At 44.2% G+C, this 19609-nt stretch overlaps 1 protein-coding gene across 1 annotated transcript in view; it reads right to left on the reverse strand.

Annotated features, from left to right (window-relative positions):
• The window catches only part of ALOX5 (arachidonate 5-lipoxygenase), a 128889-nt gene that overhangs the window by 79164 nt on the left and 30116 nt on the right, over positions 1 to 19609 (reverse strand). Inside the window, exons 2-3 of the mRNA XM_073685699.1 lie at positions 10651 to 10849; positions 3378 to 3459 (exon numbers count right to left, since the gene is read on the reverse strand). Coding sequence (XP_073541800.1) covers positions 3378 to 3459; positions 10651 to 10849 — 281 coding nt within the window. The remainder of the gene's footprint in view (positions 1 to 3377; positions 3460 to 10650; positions 10850 to 19609) is intronic.

A 19609-nucleotide genomic window follows, 5' to 3' on the forward strand; every position in this document is an offset into this window, starting at 1 on the left:
ACCCTGAAGAGGAACAAGAAGACCCTCGACCCGTAGAGGAAAGGGAAGACATGGTTAGTACTGTGCTCGGAGACTTCCCTCGGTCTTGGACTCAAGTCAATGGCGCAGTTGTGGTACCCGTACTCACCTTCCTCCAACCAGCATCCCAAGCACCTACGGAGCGACAGGTAGAGCTGGAAGAGCAGCCGGTCCAGGAGGCAGAAGACTCCACACAAGCAGAACAGGAGGATCAACCCTCTGCTTATAGTGAGCCTGCCGTACCCCTAGTGAGCCAAGGAGCCGGTAGACAGCTGCCCAGTTTACCCTTGACAGCTCCTACACCCTGTAGTTCAGGGCTAGACAGTCAGCTCCGTAGGTCCACTAGGGCCACTAGAGGCCAGTTACCCGCACGTTGGAGGATTTGAAGTGTATAAATTGTTTTATTTGTGGTTACCTGTTTTTCTTGTTGCTTGTGTATAATTATGTGTTTCTAGTTGTTTATAGGAGTCTTTGGTGGATTTACCGGGAATCCTGTGTACATAGTTGGAGCGTAACCCAGGACGGACTAAAGACTGTTAAGGACTCGGGGTAGGACAGACCCCTACCTGGTTACGTCTCCCTGTTTTGGTGAAATGGACACCTTGCTTTTCTTCAAAAACTGCACCCGGTTGCGGACACGCCGTGACCATCTTTATATGTTTTTCTTATTGTACTATTATTGTTTATACCTTGTTATGTTTTTCCAAAAATATGTTTAGTCCCGGAGTACTAAATTTCACTAGGGGGGAATGTGACACCCCAGGGGTCTGGTTGCCACAGTGATAGAGATATTACGTCTGAGAGCAGGTGGGAGATCTCTTGGTCAGGGATCCTATGCATGCCACACCTCCTGCCCAGTCCTGGGAGGGGAAGAACTTCCCCTATATAAACCTAGGGCTGAGGCAGGGTTAGTGAGTAGAGAAGAAGTAGAGACAGAGAAGCAGATATAGGAAAAGAACATCAGGAGCTCTGTGGGAACAGTGCTACAAGGAGTCAGGGGCTGGCAGCTGCAGAGCTCGCCCTGACTGAGAAGTATCACCGGACCCGGAGTCCGAGGCTGTGGGGACTAATCTCTACCCAGCAGCAGAAACCGACCGGCAGGGGATTGCAGGTCCTCTGGCCCAGAAACCCGAAGGCACGGTCACACGCGTGGGACCAGCACCGCCATCGTGGAGCGGAAGCCATTAGAAGGCCCCGAGTCACCGGCCATACGGGTGAGCACCACACGGTACACTCAGGGACGTGGGCTACTTTTACCCGCCTCTAGCAAGGTAGCCAGAAGAGTACAGTTAGTTGGGAAGGCCTACAACTCCGCCTGGCCAGGGGAGATCCCATCTGCTCAAGGACTGACCAGGCCCCGATTGCTAGCAAGTACTCCGGGAGGGTCTATCTTTGTCACCAGTAAAGACCCTGAACTACACCGCATCGTCTCTGAGTGGTTCCTGCTACCCCCATCATCCACGTCGGCTGCCCTGAGGCCATACCCCTCCCGTTGGGGGTTATACCATCCATGCTGCACCATCCTTCCACCGGCCTCAGCGGTCTGCCCTGCAGCGGCAGCTCCATAGCTGCATTCAACGGGTGGCGTAGTCATCTACCATCTACTGCTAATAGACTGCCACTTAGTCTGACTCCCTGGGCGCGGACCGGGTCACCGCCACGAGACTACTACCCCCATCTGATCCGGCTCCGGGTAGGCTCCCGCGTGCGCAACGCTGCGCGACTCAGGCCCAGGGGCGCGTCATGAACATAGCCTTACAGACAGCAAACTATCTGTAATTGCATAGGTGTGTGACATCCCAATAACACACCAGTTTTCATTTTTTTAAAGCCTTGTTACCTCTAATTTCTGAAGCAGCCAGAGGTAAATATGATATTAATGAGACGCGACACATGGGCCACCATTGTGTGCTTGTCCCCCAGGCTAAAATTTGCCAGCCAGCCCCTGGCATTGGACAAGCACTGGGGCCCAACGAAGTTCATTATGTTGAGAACATGGGTTCAGCAAGAACCACAAACACAATTAGATAAAATTTTTGTGAGGTGATTTTGGTGAGACCCTTGTGAAGGGAATTTTGATATTCTATTTCACTTCTGTACCACAAGTAACACATAAGTTGCAAACTCTTTTACAAAGACGCTGCTCGTGAATCATCTGCCTTCGCCCCGCCGTTCTGACTCATGTCACTGGTGGAGGGGGCACTGCTGACCTTACAACCTGTCATTCTAATAAATGAAAAGTTTGTTCTTCTGCTAGGCAGCAAGAATGCTGTCGAGCTTCATTCAGTATTTTTATTCATGTTAATCAGGTCTTTCTGACCAGCCCATGTGTGAGAGCGGTGTTTGGTGGTCAATATCAGAGCACAACACCCTATTTAAATCTCCCCCGGACATCCTCATCCTGCCTCTTGCCAGTTATATGCTGGTTATATTATATTAGATATTATATGATGTATTATATTCTGCTCATGCTGATGGAATCCTGATTTTCTATTCTGTTATTTGACCCGGCATCTTAACTACTATTCTGTTATATTACCTGGATTGATGGACTTGACACTGGACTGCCTTACACCCTAATTTGCCTCTTGAGTTTGTCTTTGATTACATTCTTTTGGCTTTAACCATGGTCTTGATACTGATCTCGTCTTTGCTTGATGACTTTGTCCTCTGTACCCTCTCTCTGGTTTTACCAGTTTATCGACTACCCCGTTGCCAACTCACTCCATGAGTAAGCAGCTCCTCCATGGACGCAACCCAGGGCCTTTGCAGGGGAGTCCAGATCACTGTACATTGGTGAAAGGATGAACACCAAAGCATTTCCTGGGACCTGCTAAGAAGTGGGGATAGTGCAAAGAGCGTCTGTAGAAGCCCTCTTAAGAGTTGCAAAAATCCACAAACAGTACCCATAACAGTATCTATTTTATATGTCAACATGATTTGTGCTTTTCTCAAAATCTGGAACATTGTAATGAAAATCACCACCATCAAACGTATGTATGCCTTCTCTCTTTGGCAAAAGTACACTTTCAAAAAGTGAGGCGCTGAGCCAGCCCTCTAAGAATGTAAGGGATATTTTACAGTAAAGCACATGATTTGGGAGGGAAACAAAAAAAATATATATATGTTTTCGAAAATGACTGCCTGGTTGGAGAGCGTGGCCACTCGGTCACACAGGAACCCAAGAGGTAAAGGAGCCCACTTCCACCTCCATATATGATTCTTACACAAGGGTCCTCTACTGTCTGTGTCTGCCCCTGCTGTTACTTTTTCAGAACATTGCCCTTTAGACATGCCCTGTCCTTCAGAAGCTTACTGGCCAAAGGAAGTAGAAGGAGGAAATGTCACCTTTAGCATACCTGTACTGTTTTTGTCTGTCTTCCAACTCCTTTCTTCTGTGTTGCTTGTGAATTTGTGTTACATCATGTATACTTAATTTCGCTGTTACAAAGAAGAAAGAAGAAAATACAAAGTTCTTGTTAAGAATACTTATAGTGCGCAATCTCAGTTGCTAGGAATAAAGATTGAGTTTGACCAAATGATACCCTGTAATCAACACACATAATGCTCAAGACAGCGTGCCTGTCACTACTGCAAGTTGGACCCAAAGAGAGGTACCCTTTAAAGGAAATCTATCAGTAGGATCGTCCCTCCTAAGCCGTCTATATGGGCATGCAGGTCATAGAAAGCTGAATAAAATTATACTTTGGTATCTGTGATCTAATGTCTTATTATTTTTCTTATATGCAAACGAGCTGCTAAGCTCTATGGGCTGGACATAGCTCTCCCCGAGAATTTGCCTTCAGAGCATATTCTAAATGAAAGGCGGTGTTACCAGTGTAAGACATCTAATGACTGACACTTTGCTCTCATAATTACACACAACTCTGTTAGCCCTGCTGTATTGTTTTTGTTCTGATCTCACTGCATAGCAGTTACTTTTGTGTGTTACTTTTGTAAAGTGAAAACTTGAGGATATAACAAGAAAAATAAATATAAAATAGAGTATCCTAGTCTACCATCAGCTGTACGTCCAGTGCCAGTTTTCCTTGAACTACCCTCTTTTCAAGAATAGCATTAAGGTGGAGAACAAAGTCACAGCAAAGATGATGATTTTGAAATTGAAGATGTCTCAGCTCATAAAGGATTTGACCAACATGAGTTGAACGATTTGACACGAGATTTGGGGTTATCAAAAAAGGCTTCAGAACTCCTAGCTTCGAGACTGCATTAGAAAAACTTGCTTGAAAAAGGAGCAAAGGTATACTACTTTCGATCTAGAGAAAGTGTATTTCTGAAATACTTTGGAAGTGAAAGAGGCTTTGTGTATTGCCATAATGTAAATTCTTTAATTGAGGAATTGGGAATTCCAATCTATAACTCAAATGAATGGTGACTGTTCATCGATAGGTCAAAGCGTAGCTTAAAGTGTGTCCTCCTCCACAATGGCAATTTATTTGGCACAGTCCCAAATGGCTATTCATTTTCTCTTTGTGAAGAATATGGAGATATAAAAAGAAACATTGATTTGTTGCAATATCACAAACACAATTGGATCATCTGTGTTGACCTTAAAATTGTATTCTTATTTCTTGGTCAGCAATGTGAAATTCACCAAGTATCCTTGTTTTCTGTGCATGTGGGACAGCAGAGCTCATGAGAAGCATTGGTAGGAGAGAAACAGGTCTCTATGATCAAAAATATAAAACATCTGGGCCCTCATATTATATCATATCATACTGTATATACCATAATTGCTGCTGCTACTGTTGTAGCCCTAGCACTGGCACAGGTGGGGGAACATTGACTGAGGGGTGGAGAGGGGTCTCCTAGTCAGGCATGCAGTCAGCAGGCTTCAGATTAGAAAATGCTTCACCGAGCAGGGAACATAACTTACCCTGGTAATATGGCAATTTTGACTCTCTTTCAGAAGCTTGAAAAAAAATCTTCATTTTGCTTTAATAGTGTAGATCTAAAAGCAAAACTATCCAATAGTCATCTGTTTGCTTGATACTAAGGAGACATGTCAGCCTGCAAGCAATTGAGCATGCAGCTTACAATGTTCACCAGCATGACTGTGAGTCCCATTGGTTTACTTTCCTTCCCCGTAGTGAAAGGTTAGTCATCATAACCAGCATCGTTGTCATCAATTTCACATTGACTGTAAACCTTGTTCAGTGCCTTGGCCTGGGATAACTCAATATCCCTCTCCACATCAAGCCACTGATGCTCCTCCTTCACATCCTACTGCTTGTGACATTGTCCATGAGGGTCCGCAACAGCCCCAGGGTGGCGATAAACTTGAAGAAGTTGTTGTTCTTTCTTCACCCCTGGTTGCATCCCCATGAGCAATTTTTTCAATATGAATACGAGAGGGATGACATAATTGATGCCACAGTTGCTCCTACTGACACATTTAGTAACTTCTTTCAAGAGCCACAGTAGGTGACATGCTTCCCTTGTTACCTGCCAATAGCGGATTTCAAAGAAGCCCAAGCTCCAGTTTGTCTGCTGCGTTATATAATCAGTTACTACTTTATGATGCTCCAACATATGCAGCATTAAATTTCATTGCGTTGCGATGTCACAAGTCAGGTGGTGCTCAGGGAAACTACTTTGTTACTGCAAAGCCTGTAGGCTGTTGTTTGCCACAGAAAAATTGTTGAGATACCCAGACACACTCCTGGCCTTAGGCACCACCTTTTTGAATCATGTATATTTAGGATGTGTGCCATGCAGGGATCATGTGTTATTTTGCCCTAACATATGCAGCCATAATGATCTTTATATTGTTGCTTGCTAGAATGCACAGTTTTAGATTTTTTGAGCTATACTGTGTGACTGTGTGATTTATGCAGCAACTCCTTCATTGTATGGCTTATGTTTTCCGTGCTTTTAAGCTGTAAAATAGTTTGGCAGTGCTTCAGCTTACAAGAATGAAAAGAGTGTGGGGAGTGGATGCAATATTCTGCCCAGCTGGTGTTATTGGAGATATTGAGATGTCCATTGAGGAGGTGATTAAGCACCGTCTGTTGTTGGAACCAGACTTGGCCCCCAGGTATGGACGTGTCACTACCTGTCCTGACTGTGGTGGTCCATTGCGGCAACTCAAAACATTGACTCAGTGAGCCGTGAAAAACATTAATTGTCCCTCTCCATAAATGCTGCTCCATGTGTTGATGATGCAGTGCAATTTTTGAGCAAAATGACAAGTCCAGGGAGTGGCCCATGTTCTCCTGCATGTGAAAGCACAGACTAGGCACCCCATTCTGTGACAAATAATTGCAGCTAGTTATCCTCCATCGAGGGTGATGGCATACCATGATTTCACAAAAGGCATTGGAATCCACTAAGTAGTACAGCAGCGACTGCATGACCAGCAACTTGACCAGTTGGGAGTTGAATTGGCACAGAGGCAGATGACTTGGGGGCATGTTGTTATTTCCTGGTCACACAATCAAGAATGGATAACTTATGCTGCAACTGTTAAGGAGGAGGAGCAGGAGTAGTCAGAGTAAAACAAGCAGTAGATTATGGTGATAATGATGATACTGACCAGGTACTACTTGAGGTTGTGGCCTGGCTACCTTGCTCATATTACTTGACAGTTTATTTTCTAATTCCGTTTCATGGAGATCTATCTTCTTTCGCACTGGGGGTGCAGGCATCTGACTAAGTGTCAGACAAGATAGATGTCAATGATGGAATTGAAAGTCCGTAAATGAAAAGATTAACTTTTATTGCTGTGCAAGCAGACGAATATATAGAATACCGACTCACACTAGCAGAGTTAACATCATCCTGTTGGGACTGAGATCAGTGATGTGCCATATAATCCATATGATCCCCTGCCTACTCCCCACGCACCAATACAATTTCCATAGAAAGAAGACAATTGTGACCTAAGTCTGGTAGTACTATTAGCATGCGTGCCATGGTCCCGGCACCTCGGTTGGCCTTCGGCATCTCCAGTACTGTCTGATGCGTGGTCATGTGATCTCTCGCCATTCAGTCCTGATGCCGACGCCGCCGAGCGCCCCGGTTACCATGACAGCGCATGCGTCACTTCCGGTATACATTCGGCATCCTTAGGAAGCTTCATCGTGTCACCATGACACCGGACGTCATTTCTGGGGCGGCCACTAGTGTGATTAGCCCGTGGTTTGCCACATGATGATGGGACATACTTCTTTTAAAGATCACGTCTTTTCACTTACTTATTGCTCCTTGATAAAGGCCCACGCCAAAACGCGCGTCGGGGTTGTGCTCACAGGCTAGTGATCCTCCGGGTACTGACACTTATTACAGGTAATATGTTTATACTTTATTTGTTATACTTAGTATCAGTCATTACTGTGTATGTACACATATAGATTGATCATTTTTTATACTATACCCGTGGCTAAGGTTCCTCTTTCTAATGTATATGTGCAAAAAACAGACACTGACGTCCTTATTAGGTATTGCATATGGTAGCCATATACATGTATATCTAGTTTTTCTATGTGCTTTTAACGCGCCCCCTGGGCCGTGTGGGGAACCTGGAACCGGGCCTTTTGTGGGATGCTGGGGGTTGTAGTCTCCGCGTGGCGGTGACCCGGTCCGTGGCTCAGGGTGGTCAAACCAAAAGGCAGTCTATTTATGGTGTTTGTTATTATTTATAAATTGTCCGACTACGCCACCCTTGGATTGTGGTCAGGATGAACCGCCGCTGCAGAGCAGACCGCTGAGGCTGGTGTTGTGGGTGCAGCAGAGTGTAGTACAACTCCCCACGGGAGGAGTGTAGCCTCAGGGCAGTGTATGCGGAGGATGGGGGTGATGGTGCAGGAGTAGCAGTGACGACACAGAGTCAGTGATGCAGTCCAGGGTCTTTACTCACAGTTCTTATTATCCAGACCACTTCTGCAGGTAAAGGCTGCCCACGTCGCACTGTGCTCACCAGGTGAGGGGCTCGGTCGACTCCCAGGTATCTCTGGAGTGTTTTACAGGACCCCCTTTATGTGTCCTTCCTCTGGCCTGTCGTACCCCACCAGTGACCACGCTTCTGTCCAGCTGCCTCGGGCCTTGGAGGGCAAACGTGCATTCTGTTTCCCTGGACCCTATATGGTGCCTTCCTAGTGGGTGTAGCGAGGGGCTGCGCCACTTGAAATGTCGCAGCCTTCCGGTTTCTAGCTGAGGGTAGTTCCCCGCCTCCTCTAGTTTCGGGGACCGATCTCCCCCCTTGGCCTGACCCCTCTACGCAGGTAGATACGGGCGTATGGTGGCTACCAGCCGGTCCACACCCCTGGGGTCCCTTCTTTCCTCTGTGTTCCTGGAGCCTCCTCCACTCCCCTTCCTTCTTCCCTCTTCCTTCAGCGCCCAGGCCTCCTGACAGAGCCTGCCTGTGGAGCAGAGCCCATGCAGCAGCCCTGCTCCCTGTCTTCTCTCTGTCTTGGGCCTCTCAGGCTAGGCCCGCCTCCTGGAGCAGAGCTCCACAGAGCCCTGCTCCTGCTCTTTTCCTCCTCTGACTGGCTGCTGCTCTAAGATGGCCCCCACCTTTTATATCTCTCTCTCTGTGCATCCAGGAACTGCTTCCTCTCCATGCTCCTGCACTACAGGGTTCCCCCTTCCTCTGTGTTCCCTCCCCCAACTCCAGCCAGGGACAGGGACTGTCGTGCTCTGCTTGGAGCATATTGGTCGCCCTGCACCCCAGAAATGTGGTGTAATGCATGCAGGTGTCGGGGTCCTGATCCACACTCCATCCTTACCTGGAAGTGAGATATCGCACATCTGGTTGAGATGCAATACCTCTGTAGCAACCGAGCCCTCGGGGTGCTACACTTTTTCCACATGGCAATTATTGTTGGTGTTTTTATCTCACATTAACCTGATAACATTTTAACAATAAAGTTTATCCAATTTTTGTACATTATGGACGTTTTTATTCATCATTTAGGCGATCATGTCATCTCCCCCTCTATTATGTAAGATGATCTGTCCTTTAGATAGTCCCAGATTTGACAGCCATTAATGTTATTTGGGAACATGTTTAGATCTAATCTATATATATGGCTGGTTTCTGTTAGCTACTTTTATTGGCAGTACTACTGCCTGGACAGCTGGTGGCAATGATGGTGCTGATGTGTTAGTGGCGACTCCAACATTTACATGCTGTGGTATGTTTTTTTTTTACTTTTACATTTCCCTGCCCATTGCCTTTGACACTTTTTCTTTTATTACACTAGAATTAACTTTTGCTATTTGACCCACAATTTACCACCTCAATAAAAGAAAGTTACCAAGAAATGCTAGGCAAATGGCAAAAAAAAATAACAGTGGAAACAAGCTGATGTATTAGTGTGATGGGTATATATCTCAAATTACATTAATAAAACATGTGCAAAACATCAGCACCGTATGTGACACTCACACTTTGTGAGGCAGTCAGAGATATATATGACTGTATATTTGTACCTCTCTTTTTTAACACGATTCCCTCTTCCAAAAAGAGGAGAGCAAGATATGATAGCTAAATGCCAACAAAATAACAGCAGTAACAGGCTGCAGTATTGGAGCGGTGTGCAAGTACATCAAATTAGACTAATATAACAGGTGTGCAAAAAATCAGTACTGATTGTGACACGCACGCTTTGTAAGGCAGAGAGTCAAAGTTAAACTACTGTATTTATTCTCTTTTGTATTATTTATCACAATTCCCTGTTTCTGGAAAAGGGGCAACCAAAAAATGCTAGTTACGCGTAAAAAATAACAGCGGCAACAGGCTGCAAAACTGGGGTGGAGTGGCGTATACGTATGTCAAATTAAACTATTAATACAAGTGTACAACAAATCTGTACTGTTTCTGACATACAGTGAGGCAATAACAGAGTCAAATGTTTTTTTTTTCTTTCAGCAAAATTGTTGGATTCCTGACCAGGCTTTACAAACTTGATCTGGTCTCCTATCTCTCCCTATGAAATAAATTTGAATTATTCTCTTTTCCTTGCACACTAATCCTCTTCACTGCTTGGCTGTCACACATTATCTGTATAACTTTTACAGTTTTTCTGGCTTTTTCTATCTTTATGACTAAGCTGTAAACTATGACATTCTCTCACTATCCAGATTCACCACAAAATGGCTGCTGCATTTCTTGCTTCTGCATTTATATTAGCAATGCTAGTCCCTTCTGATTGGCTGTATCATACCATGTGATGTGGTAGCTGAAAGACATTATAGGCAAGATGGCATGGCTGCTCCTGCGGTCATATGATCCTTTCCTGGTTGATGCAATCTTTTGAAATGTGTAAAATTGTGGTAGCCATTTTAGTCAATTCTGTTCTAATTTGCCGGGTTCAGTGAATTCTTAAAAATTCAACAAAAATTAATTTCACACCTATCTATTTGCTTATTTCTAGTGTTATAAAACTGATTGGCACTCATTATACCATTGACTTTCGCTTGTGTAACTCCATCATTACATTCGGTTCAGAGCTTCAACCGGTGTGACCTCATCAGTAAAGTGGTTGTCACCTTTCTCCTGATGACTCTTTTTGTGAGGCATGGCTGGTTATTAGGGTACCCATACTATTTAGTTTCTTCTTACATTTTTTCAGTAAAGAAAATAGCTGGTACTATCACAATTGCACCAACCTGTTCCTTCACGAAGAATTATTTCCTTATCATTAGTAATCCATCTGTAGCAGGGGAACTCCAAATAATCTCCTGTGGGGGTCTTAACTGTTATGTGCCGACAATACCAGTCATCTTTATACCAGTATTTATGCTTTTCAATGTTTATCAACTGAATTTCTCCAATGTCTTCGGATATTGTCATATCATATGAGTCAATCTAAAGGAACAGAAATAAAGACAAAATCAACTTCAACTGTATACATAATAAAAGTTTCCCTCACTCAGCATTATTTTTATTATACACAGGCCAACCCTGCTTTTGATGTGCAGTGAACGATATATGATAGATTACTCAGTGCACATAGGCTGTAATTGTTCTCGGCAGCGCAGGTCCTGTTTATACAGGATAATGCGCTTCTGAGAATAATGATCTTTTGGGAAAATCAAAAGATCTTTTACTAACATAGTAACATAGTAACGTAGGTTGAATAAAGACCTAGGTCCATCCAGTTCAACCTTCCTCCCCCAATTGTAATGGTATTACTAAAATCCCTATGTTGACGAACAAGAGTTTTGCTCGTTTGGCGGGTGATCGGCAGCGTATTTAGGTTTAGACTTCAGGAACGCTCGTTCACGATAATCTTGCAATGTAAATGGACTTTTACCTTAATGACGAAAATAGATTAAAATCAGCTTTTCAATTTACCGAACTATGTTTGAAAAAATGTTAACAGAAAATATAGAACTGTAAAATAATGGTGTTGCAATACCTGCTAGATGTAAGGCCCAAAGGTTTTTGACCATTAGGTATATTTATCATATACAGGCATTAACAGCATTTGGGCTTCATTACTAGCACTTGCTTTGGATATTGTGTTATTTAGGCACATGTAGACCTTTTAGCTTAAATGCAGTCCTATTCCTATATTATTGCACTTGCATATGCACTAGCACTTTGTAATATTATGCCTTTAGTATTTTGGCATGTGTGGGTTTAACTGATTGTATATATTTGTCCAACAGACTGTTTTGGACTTTTTGTTTTGTGGCCCGTGTTCTTAATTTTTTGCAGGCTTTTTTCCGTATTTTTTAACCAATCTGTTGTACGAATTTATTCAATAAAAATATATATTTATGATGTAGCTTGTATCTCTTTATATCCTGTGACATAGTTGAATTTTTGTTACGGGTATTGGTTGTCAATCTAGTTAATCAAGAGCCTAGCAACATAGTGTCATTGTCTCTGGGACATGTGTGATTAATGTAATAATACAAGCCTAGCTGACCAGGATAACTGTTCTAACATTGAAGCAGAATTTAAGGTAGACAGTGTGAAGCAAGAAAAAATGTAATATGTACAGCAAAAGCAAATTCATCACCAAAGCAAACCATCATCGCCAAACCCAATGCGCATTGGACCATAAAATCACACAGACTACCAGACCACAGACAAACATTAGCAATAGAATGGACTGTACTTATATTCTTGTTAGAAATATGGCCAAGACACATACCAGCATTATCACTGGCACATGTTATCTAGAGTAGATCAAGAACATTTTGATTGGAACCTAGAGCTTTGTAAAAAGTGTTATTTCTATTGCTGAAGCTTTACCATTTTGGTTTGACGAATGTCCAGCAATGAAATGTGTCTACTTGTGAACTTGTGGCAACAGTTTGACTAAGCATGACAATGTCCACATCGACAGACAGGGTCCAGGAAAGATATTTTTTGTTTTAGTTTCATGTCAAGTGATAACTGGACTGATCTTCATAGTGCTGAGACCTTAAAGGTGCTGTCCAGAACTTAAAGGGAATCTATCACCAGGTTTTTGCTATCTCATCTGAGAGCAGCATAATGTAGGAACAGAGAATCTTATTCCAATGATGTATCACTTAGTTTACTGGGTGCAGAAGTTGTGATACAATCAGTGTTTTTAGATTTAACAGTGCAGCAGAGCTGAGAAAGCTAACCCCGCTCACAAGAGGCTCTGCATGTACATTGACAGTGGTCTGCTTATCACAGGCGGGGGCGGAGTCAGACTAGCAGTCTTGTGCATATTAGACCTGGCAATGATAATCTCCTAGTAATAAAATGTTCAGTGTAAGTAAACAACAGCACATAGTGTAATAAATGACACATAGTTGAATTCATTGTTTTAACCACTACCTCATGCAGTCCTCAGATTACATAGCAAAAAACTGCTGACAGATTGCCTTTAAATATTGATGATCTATCCTTAGAAAAGGTCATAAAGTTCAGATATGTCAGGGATTGAAACATGGCACCCCCACATTCAGTTATTTGCAGCCCTTGAGTCAGCTAGATGTGCACAGTTTGCAGACCCAGAACAGTGCAGCTATGTACATTGAGTAGTGGCTATCCTCAGGTGCTGCAGCTCAGCTCATGTTGAAGTAAATAGGATCTGCAATACCTGAAAATGTCCACTATATAGTACATGGAGCTGTGCTCTTCAGGCTCTGTATGCTATGCACATCTGACCACCGTGAGAGCTACAAATAACTGATTAGTGGGGGTGGCAGGGGTTAAACACCAATTAATCTGATATTAATGACCTTTCCTAAGAATAAGCCATCAATATTTAAAGGGGTTGTCCACTACTTTATATGATCCCCCAATGTATTCCCCCAGGCCCCATAAGTGTTTCTCTAATTACCTCCTGGTGCTGTTTCTGCCTGTGAGCGGCGCTATCACTGGCTGCTCACAGGCATCACGTGACCCCCGGCTGCAGCCGGCTCTGACATCACGACAAGTACAGGCTGCAGCCGAGGGTCCCTCTTCCGCGTTCCACTGTGGCTGCTGCGTTATGGGCGGGGTTACCCAGCGGGTCACACCCGGCATCCACCGCGCACTCTCCCTGTCCCCATTCATTGGGAAAGCGCGGTGGATGCTGGGTGTGACGCGTTGGGTAACCCCACCCACAGCCCAGCGTCCACCGCGGGGAGCGCCTCACTTGACGTGACATCAGTGACGGGTCACGTGATGCCTCTGAGCGGCCAGCGATAGCGCCGCTCACAGGCAGAAAAGGTACTGCAAGGTATTTATAAAAACACTTCTGGGCCCCGGGGGGATATATTGGGGGGTTCATATAAAGTAGTGGACAACTTCTTTAAGTCACTACTGTGCCCTGTGTAGTAAACTGTTACCAAAGAGCACCGATGTTGCAGCATCAGTTAATGAATCTCTTGGGCCATAGAGTTGTGCAAATACAGAATGTGTTTTTTAAGAAGTATTTTCTGATATGCAGAAGTGCATATATCTTAGAACGTCTACTTCTGCACGTAGGAGACACTTCCCGTAATGTACACAATGTGCAGGGAGGTTGAATAGGGGATGGGTGCACCTCTTAATCCAAATTGTTGCTTTTGAGGTAGTTGGTTATGTAGCACCGATATAACTATCTCTGTTTTGATCAAGGGCACTTCTTGAGAACAGAGCGATACAGAAGATTAACTGTTTGTACTCACAGTTTCAGTCACCAGTGCACAGTATACAGTGCTATGTACAGTATGTCTATTATGTTACACACTGCTACACAGCAGATCATTGTGAGATCACCGCAGTGAGGAGAGTCCCAGTATGTGTATTCTAAGGGTATAATGTCTTTTTCAGCCTGAGAATCGCTAAAAAGCGAACATGTGTGTAACAATTTAACTACTTGCAGCGCACATGTTCAGTCTTTTTTAACGGCTTCAAGTTTCCAAAGTGGCAAAGTGGTTAAAATAAGTGATCTGACCAATCTTCTGGTGGCTTTGGCTTGGAAGCACCTCATTATTAAAGGGGTTGTGCAGTCTAAATTGATAAGTCTGCAGTCACTCTATGAATCCCCCTTATGAACTTATGAATCCCCCCAGCGCATACACTGTGCCCTGTGAGGATTCACCGATTTCTGAGTCGGGATCGGCGGGTACATACGCTTTATGCATACTCCCGGCAGTTCCCGTCTAGTGGACGCAGCCTCACTCTATACCCTTGTATTGAGCAAGGCCGCTCCCTCTAGAAGGCCGTGCCCACTGGACGGTTGTGTCACTAGATGGGGCGTGGCCTCGCTCAATACAAGTGTATGGAGCGAGGCCGTGCCCACTAGACAGGCTCTGGCTGGGAGTATACATATCGCATACGTACCCGCCAATCCCGGCTGAGAAACCAACGAATCTTCGCAGCGCACAGTACATGCGCTGGAAGGATGCATCATTTTGCAGTCACATAGAGTGACTGCAGACTTATCAATTTAGACTGGACAACCCCTTTAATATGTACAGTAAAAAAATTTTTAATTGCCAGCGGCAAAGAGCAACAAAATCCAGCCAGCCAGGGTAGGAGACAGGTAAGCTATGCCAGATATTCAAACAAACATACTTATTGTTCAGTCGTACTGCATTATTATTTTTCCATATCTCTTTACTTCATCTTTGTCCTAGCTGCTACTTCTTCCACATCTACCGCTCTTTTACACATTCTGTGCACTCTCTCCAAAATAGCAATGTGCCTTGGCTTGAAGGCAGAGAGGGGTGTTGAGGAGACCATCTGAGAGCAGAGAGGAGCACAGAGGAGACGTCCTTGGTGCAGAGAAAAGTTTGGAGGAGCCCACCTGAGAAGACAGAGGAGCACAGAGGAGGCATCCTTGGTGCAGAGAAGAGCTTGGAGGAGACCACCTGAGAGGAGAGAGGAGCACAGAGGAGGCGTCCTTGGTGCAGAGAAGAGCTTGGAGGAGACCACCTGAGAGGAGAGAGGAGCACAGAGGAGGCGTCCTTGGTGAAGAGAAAAGCTTGGAGTAGACCACTTGAAAGAAGAGAGGAGCACAGTGGAGGCGTCAAGAGAGAAGAGAGCATAGGAGGCCGCCTTGGTGCAGAGAAGAGCGCAGTGGAGATGGCCTTAGAGCAGAGGAGCACACAGCTGGCATCCTGAGGGCAGAGAAGAGTGCCAAGGAGACAGTCTGAGAGCAAAAAGGAGCCCTGAAGTGACAGCCTGAGAGCAAAGTGGAGCGCTGAGGAGACGGCCTGAGTATGGACTCATAAGAACAAGAACTTTGGTTTGAAATATGATGGGAATCTAAATAGTCGAGATGGAGTTCAGTATAGTTAGTGGGAACAGTCAGGCTCCACTGGTGTGCACCTAATGATGAATCCGTCCGCAACTGTTTTCTGTTGCTCTGTTCTTAAAATGGAACAGGACAAAGGGTTTAGCAGAACTGTGAACCCAACCTTAAAGGGGTTGTCCATCACTTTCTAACATTTTCTTTATGTGGCCACAGGAGAATGAATTAGTAAATGGGTGTGGTTAGAGGGTGTGGCTAAGGGTGTGACTTCATAGAATGCTCTGGTTTGAAATTTGGGAGGTATAAGAGACCTGACCAGTATGGCACAGCCCATGGCCGCCTTTTCTCCATCACGTTCCAGTTGATTGACAGGTTTACCCTTTGTGTACATATAGGAGAGACCTGTCAATCAACTGCAGAGGGATGGAAAAAAGTCCGCCAGGAGCTGCGCCAGACTAGTCATATCCATCCCTAGGAACCCTAGCCTCCTTTCAAGCTATGTTTTCTCTGAAAAGACTCAGCGTCTTTAGTTAAACTTATAAAGCGGCAATCATGCACCCAGTGTGTGATTCTTGATGTCTGTGGTTTGGGCTGCAAGAATTTAATTACAGGCTGCATTTAAACATATTAAAGAATTAAGTGGGACCTTTTTATTGTATCATATCAGCTAGTTTGAGCTATTTTACTGTATTAGTTGCTGCTGTTCTTTGGTAGCAGTCATTTTCTGTTTATTAGACCTGCTGAAGTATATGTAGGTGCAATACTTTTTAGGTATCTCAATATTCTTCATCAGTTTTCTATATTTTGCTGTTTTTAATAATATGGCCAAAACAGAAATCTGCCAAAAAGCATCCAAAAAGCTGTACAGGGACACAGAGAGTACCTCATGTCTGCCTCTTGGTGATTGACAGGCTGTTACGTAACATATGTTCTGAAATTCTCAGACTAGTAAATTTACAGATTTGTACATTTTTCAAGCCGTATCTCTGCTGTGAAGGTCCTATATGTTATACTATGGTTTACATATTGCAAAAATTAGACTTTCAACGTGTGTGGTGCAACTTCTTGTAACAAACTCCTCATTATCACATATTGCTATTCTGTTACATCACAAAAGAGGACTAAGCACTATGGGTGCAGTCAGATGGTGGAGGTCTCATGTGTCAGAGACTCCACCCACCACAATTTTATGTCACAATCACGTGGCCATTGGCCCGCCGCACGTTGGTCAGCGGAGCTCCCTCTATGCTGTGGCCACACCGTTTCTGCACCGTCTGACCCCACCCTTAGGCTGTGTGCCCACGTAGCGTTTTTCAAGCGTTTATGCTGCGGAATTTCCGCAGCGGAAACGCTTGTGAAACGCATGTATATCCGCACCCCATGGTCCCCAAGGGGATTCCGCATGTTCTATGCACATGCTGCGGATTTTTCCGTAGCGTTTATGCTGCGTACAAAAATCCGCAGCATGTCATTTAATTTTGCGGAAGCGCAGCGGAACTCCCTCCATTGACTTGCATTGAGACGCACAGAAACCGCGACTGTACATTTTTACAAGCGGCTTCTATGCGTCTCTATGTGCGGATGGTACCCAGTTCTGGAGGAGAGGAGACTCTCATCCAGACCTGGGTACCATTGTACCTGTAAAAAAAGAATAAAATAACAAATAAAGTTTATGCTCACCTGTCCGGCGTCTTCTCTCTGAATGCCAGCAGCGCTGAAGGACCTTCGGTGACGTCACAGTCATGTGACCGCAGGCCCTTCACCGCTCTGTCTCGCGATATGCCGGCAGCCGGGAACCAGACAGGAACGAGCGCTGCTGCACACACCGTGGCCTCGGGGGTGAGTATAGCTTTATTTGTTTTAATTTTTACGGTTCACACTGTATAAATCCATGCTGTTTGCATGGATTTATACAGTGTGACCTAGTTGTCAAGCACTTTCCAAGTGATGCTATCGCCTGGAAAGTGCTTGTCAATCTGCATGCGGAAACGCATGTGAACCCGCATGTATTCTGCTGGAAAAACGCATGCACAATCTGCATGCGTTTTTTTCTGCCAGGGAGATGCAGAAATGCTGCAGAAATTTTCTGCTTCATTTCTGCATCGTGGGCACATAGCCTTATATAGATTAAAAGTAAGAATGATTAATTTTCCTTTTCTATTTTATTTTGTAGCTTTTTACTCTTTTTTACTTTTTTTTAACATTCTTAGCACCATAGAATAATTTTCATTTTTTCCTTGAAGCCTACAGTAATTGAAATCTAAATTATTTCAGTTGAAATCAAACTTATATGTGACATAAAGGGGTTGCCTGCTATATTTTCATCATTAAGGGATTGTCTTTAAAGAGGGTTCTCCAATAATGTAATAAAACGACCCCATCATGTAATTCACATGGCAGTCCATCCCAGTTACCTATCAAAAAACTGCCCATCACTTCCAAAATAGAAAATACTGTAGGTGTGTACAGGTGCTTACTAAGAGTAGCCGTCTTCATATATAACTACCAAATAAATATGTATTGCTAGTGATACAGCGCTTCAACATACTTCCCCTCTTCATGTATCTACTATGGCAATCCATCTGATGAAGGTCTAATGTGGACCACAACAACACCTCTCCACAGGATCAGTGATAAGTTATTGATTGGTGGGGGTCTGCTGGGAGCCAATCGGCAGATTGTGGAGCTTTAGTCGCCATTAGACTGGAGCTCATGTGCTACTCGACCACTGATCCATTCATTCCCTCGGTGGCTGCTAGCACTGCTCTTTTTTTTGGGAAGCCCCCAAGAGAATGAATGAGGCTGCGGTCAGACGTCCCACCTGCAGCTCCATTTTAAAATGGGGATAACTAAGTGTCCTGTCAGGAATAAAACTTCAACATTCTTCCGATCAGTGCGTTTTCCAATGGTCGGACCCAAACAATCAATACATTATCACCTATTTTGTGGAGCCCATGGATCAGTGATAACTTGTTTTAACCAAAAAACCCATTAATGCAAACTACAGTAATTGTACATCCCAGTTATGGTGGCGCACAGTATATGTGCAGGTGCCGCCTGTGATTTACAGTTAACGCTCCACTATAATAATAATAATCTTTATTTATATAGCTCCAACATATTCCGCAGCGCTTTACAATTCAGAGGTTCACATACAACAGTCATAAGTAACATAGCTAAAGATAATAAAATAATTAAAGCAAAAATAATAACGACCCTGCTCCTAAGAGCTTACAATCTACAATGAGGTGGGAGTGACAAAGTACAGGGGCTTATTTACAATGATGGTCTAGCCATCTTGAGGGGATGAGGGATAGATAAAGGCAGCAGGAGCTCATCACCAGCCAGTATCTATAGTGCTATAACAGGTATAATGGCTAATGGGTATTTGCATATAGCTGTAAGGTGGGCCCCTAGGGTCAGGTCCCCCTGTGGGCCCCAGACACCCCAGTCTGACCCTGCTCTTGTGCATCCATTGATATAAAGTGACGTGTATATGACACATCGTACTAACAAGTGTAAGGCTGTCAGAATTTGTTAACTCTACTCTTATTCAGTCCAGTGGTCTTGCTACTAACTTAAAGGGTTAGTTCAGGGGGATGAAGATGTATTTTAATTCTGATGCTGTCAAAACTACGAAGGCTCATAACCTTCTGACTGGTGTTGTATGCCACCTCATGTAATTTTACAACAGCTCACTGTGCCATCGTAGCACTGCTGCAACTCCAGTGTGCTCACCCTTCCTTCTTGAATGTTACATCACTGATCAGGACGCATGACTTTCTTCTTGCTCTTTATGCAAGTCAACCCCCCACCTCCTCGATTAAGCCTTATCTCTGTCTGTGTGCATGTTTGTGAGTACAACTGTCCATCTTCATGGAATGGATATTGAAATAAATTTTTCCCAGAGTATCCGT

The sequence above is a fragment of the Phyllobates terribilis genome, unplaced genomic scaffold (assembly GCF_046119375.1).
Source record: "Phyllobates terribilis strain yellow unplaced genomic scaffold, ASM4611937v1 Scaffold_5__5_contigs__length_657084704, whole genome shotgun sequence".
NCBI lineage: Eukaryota > Metazoa > Chordata > Amphibia > Anura > Dendrobatidae > Phyllobates > Phyllobates terribilis.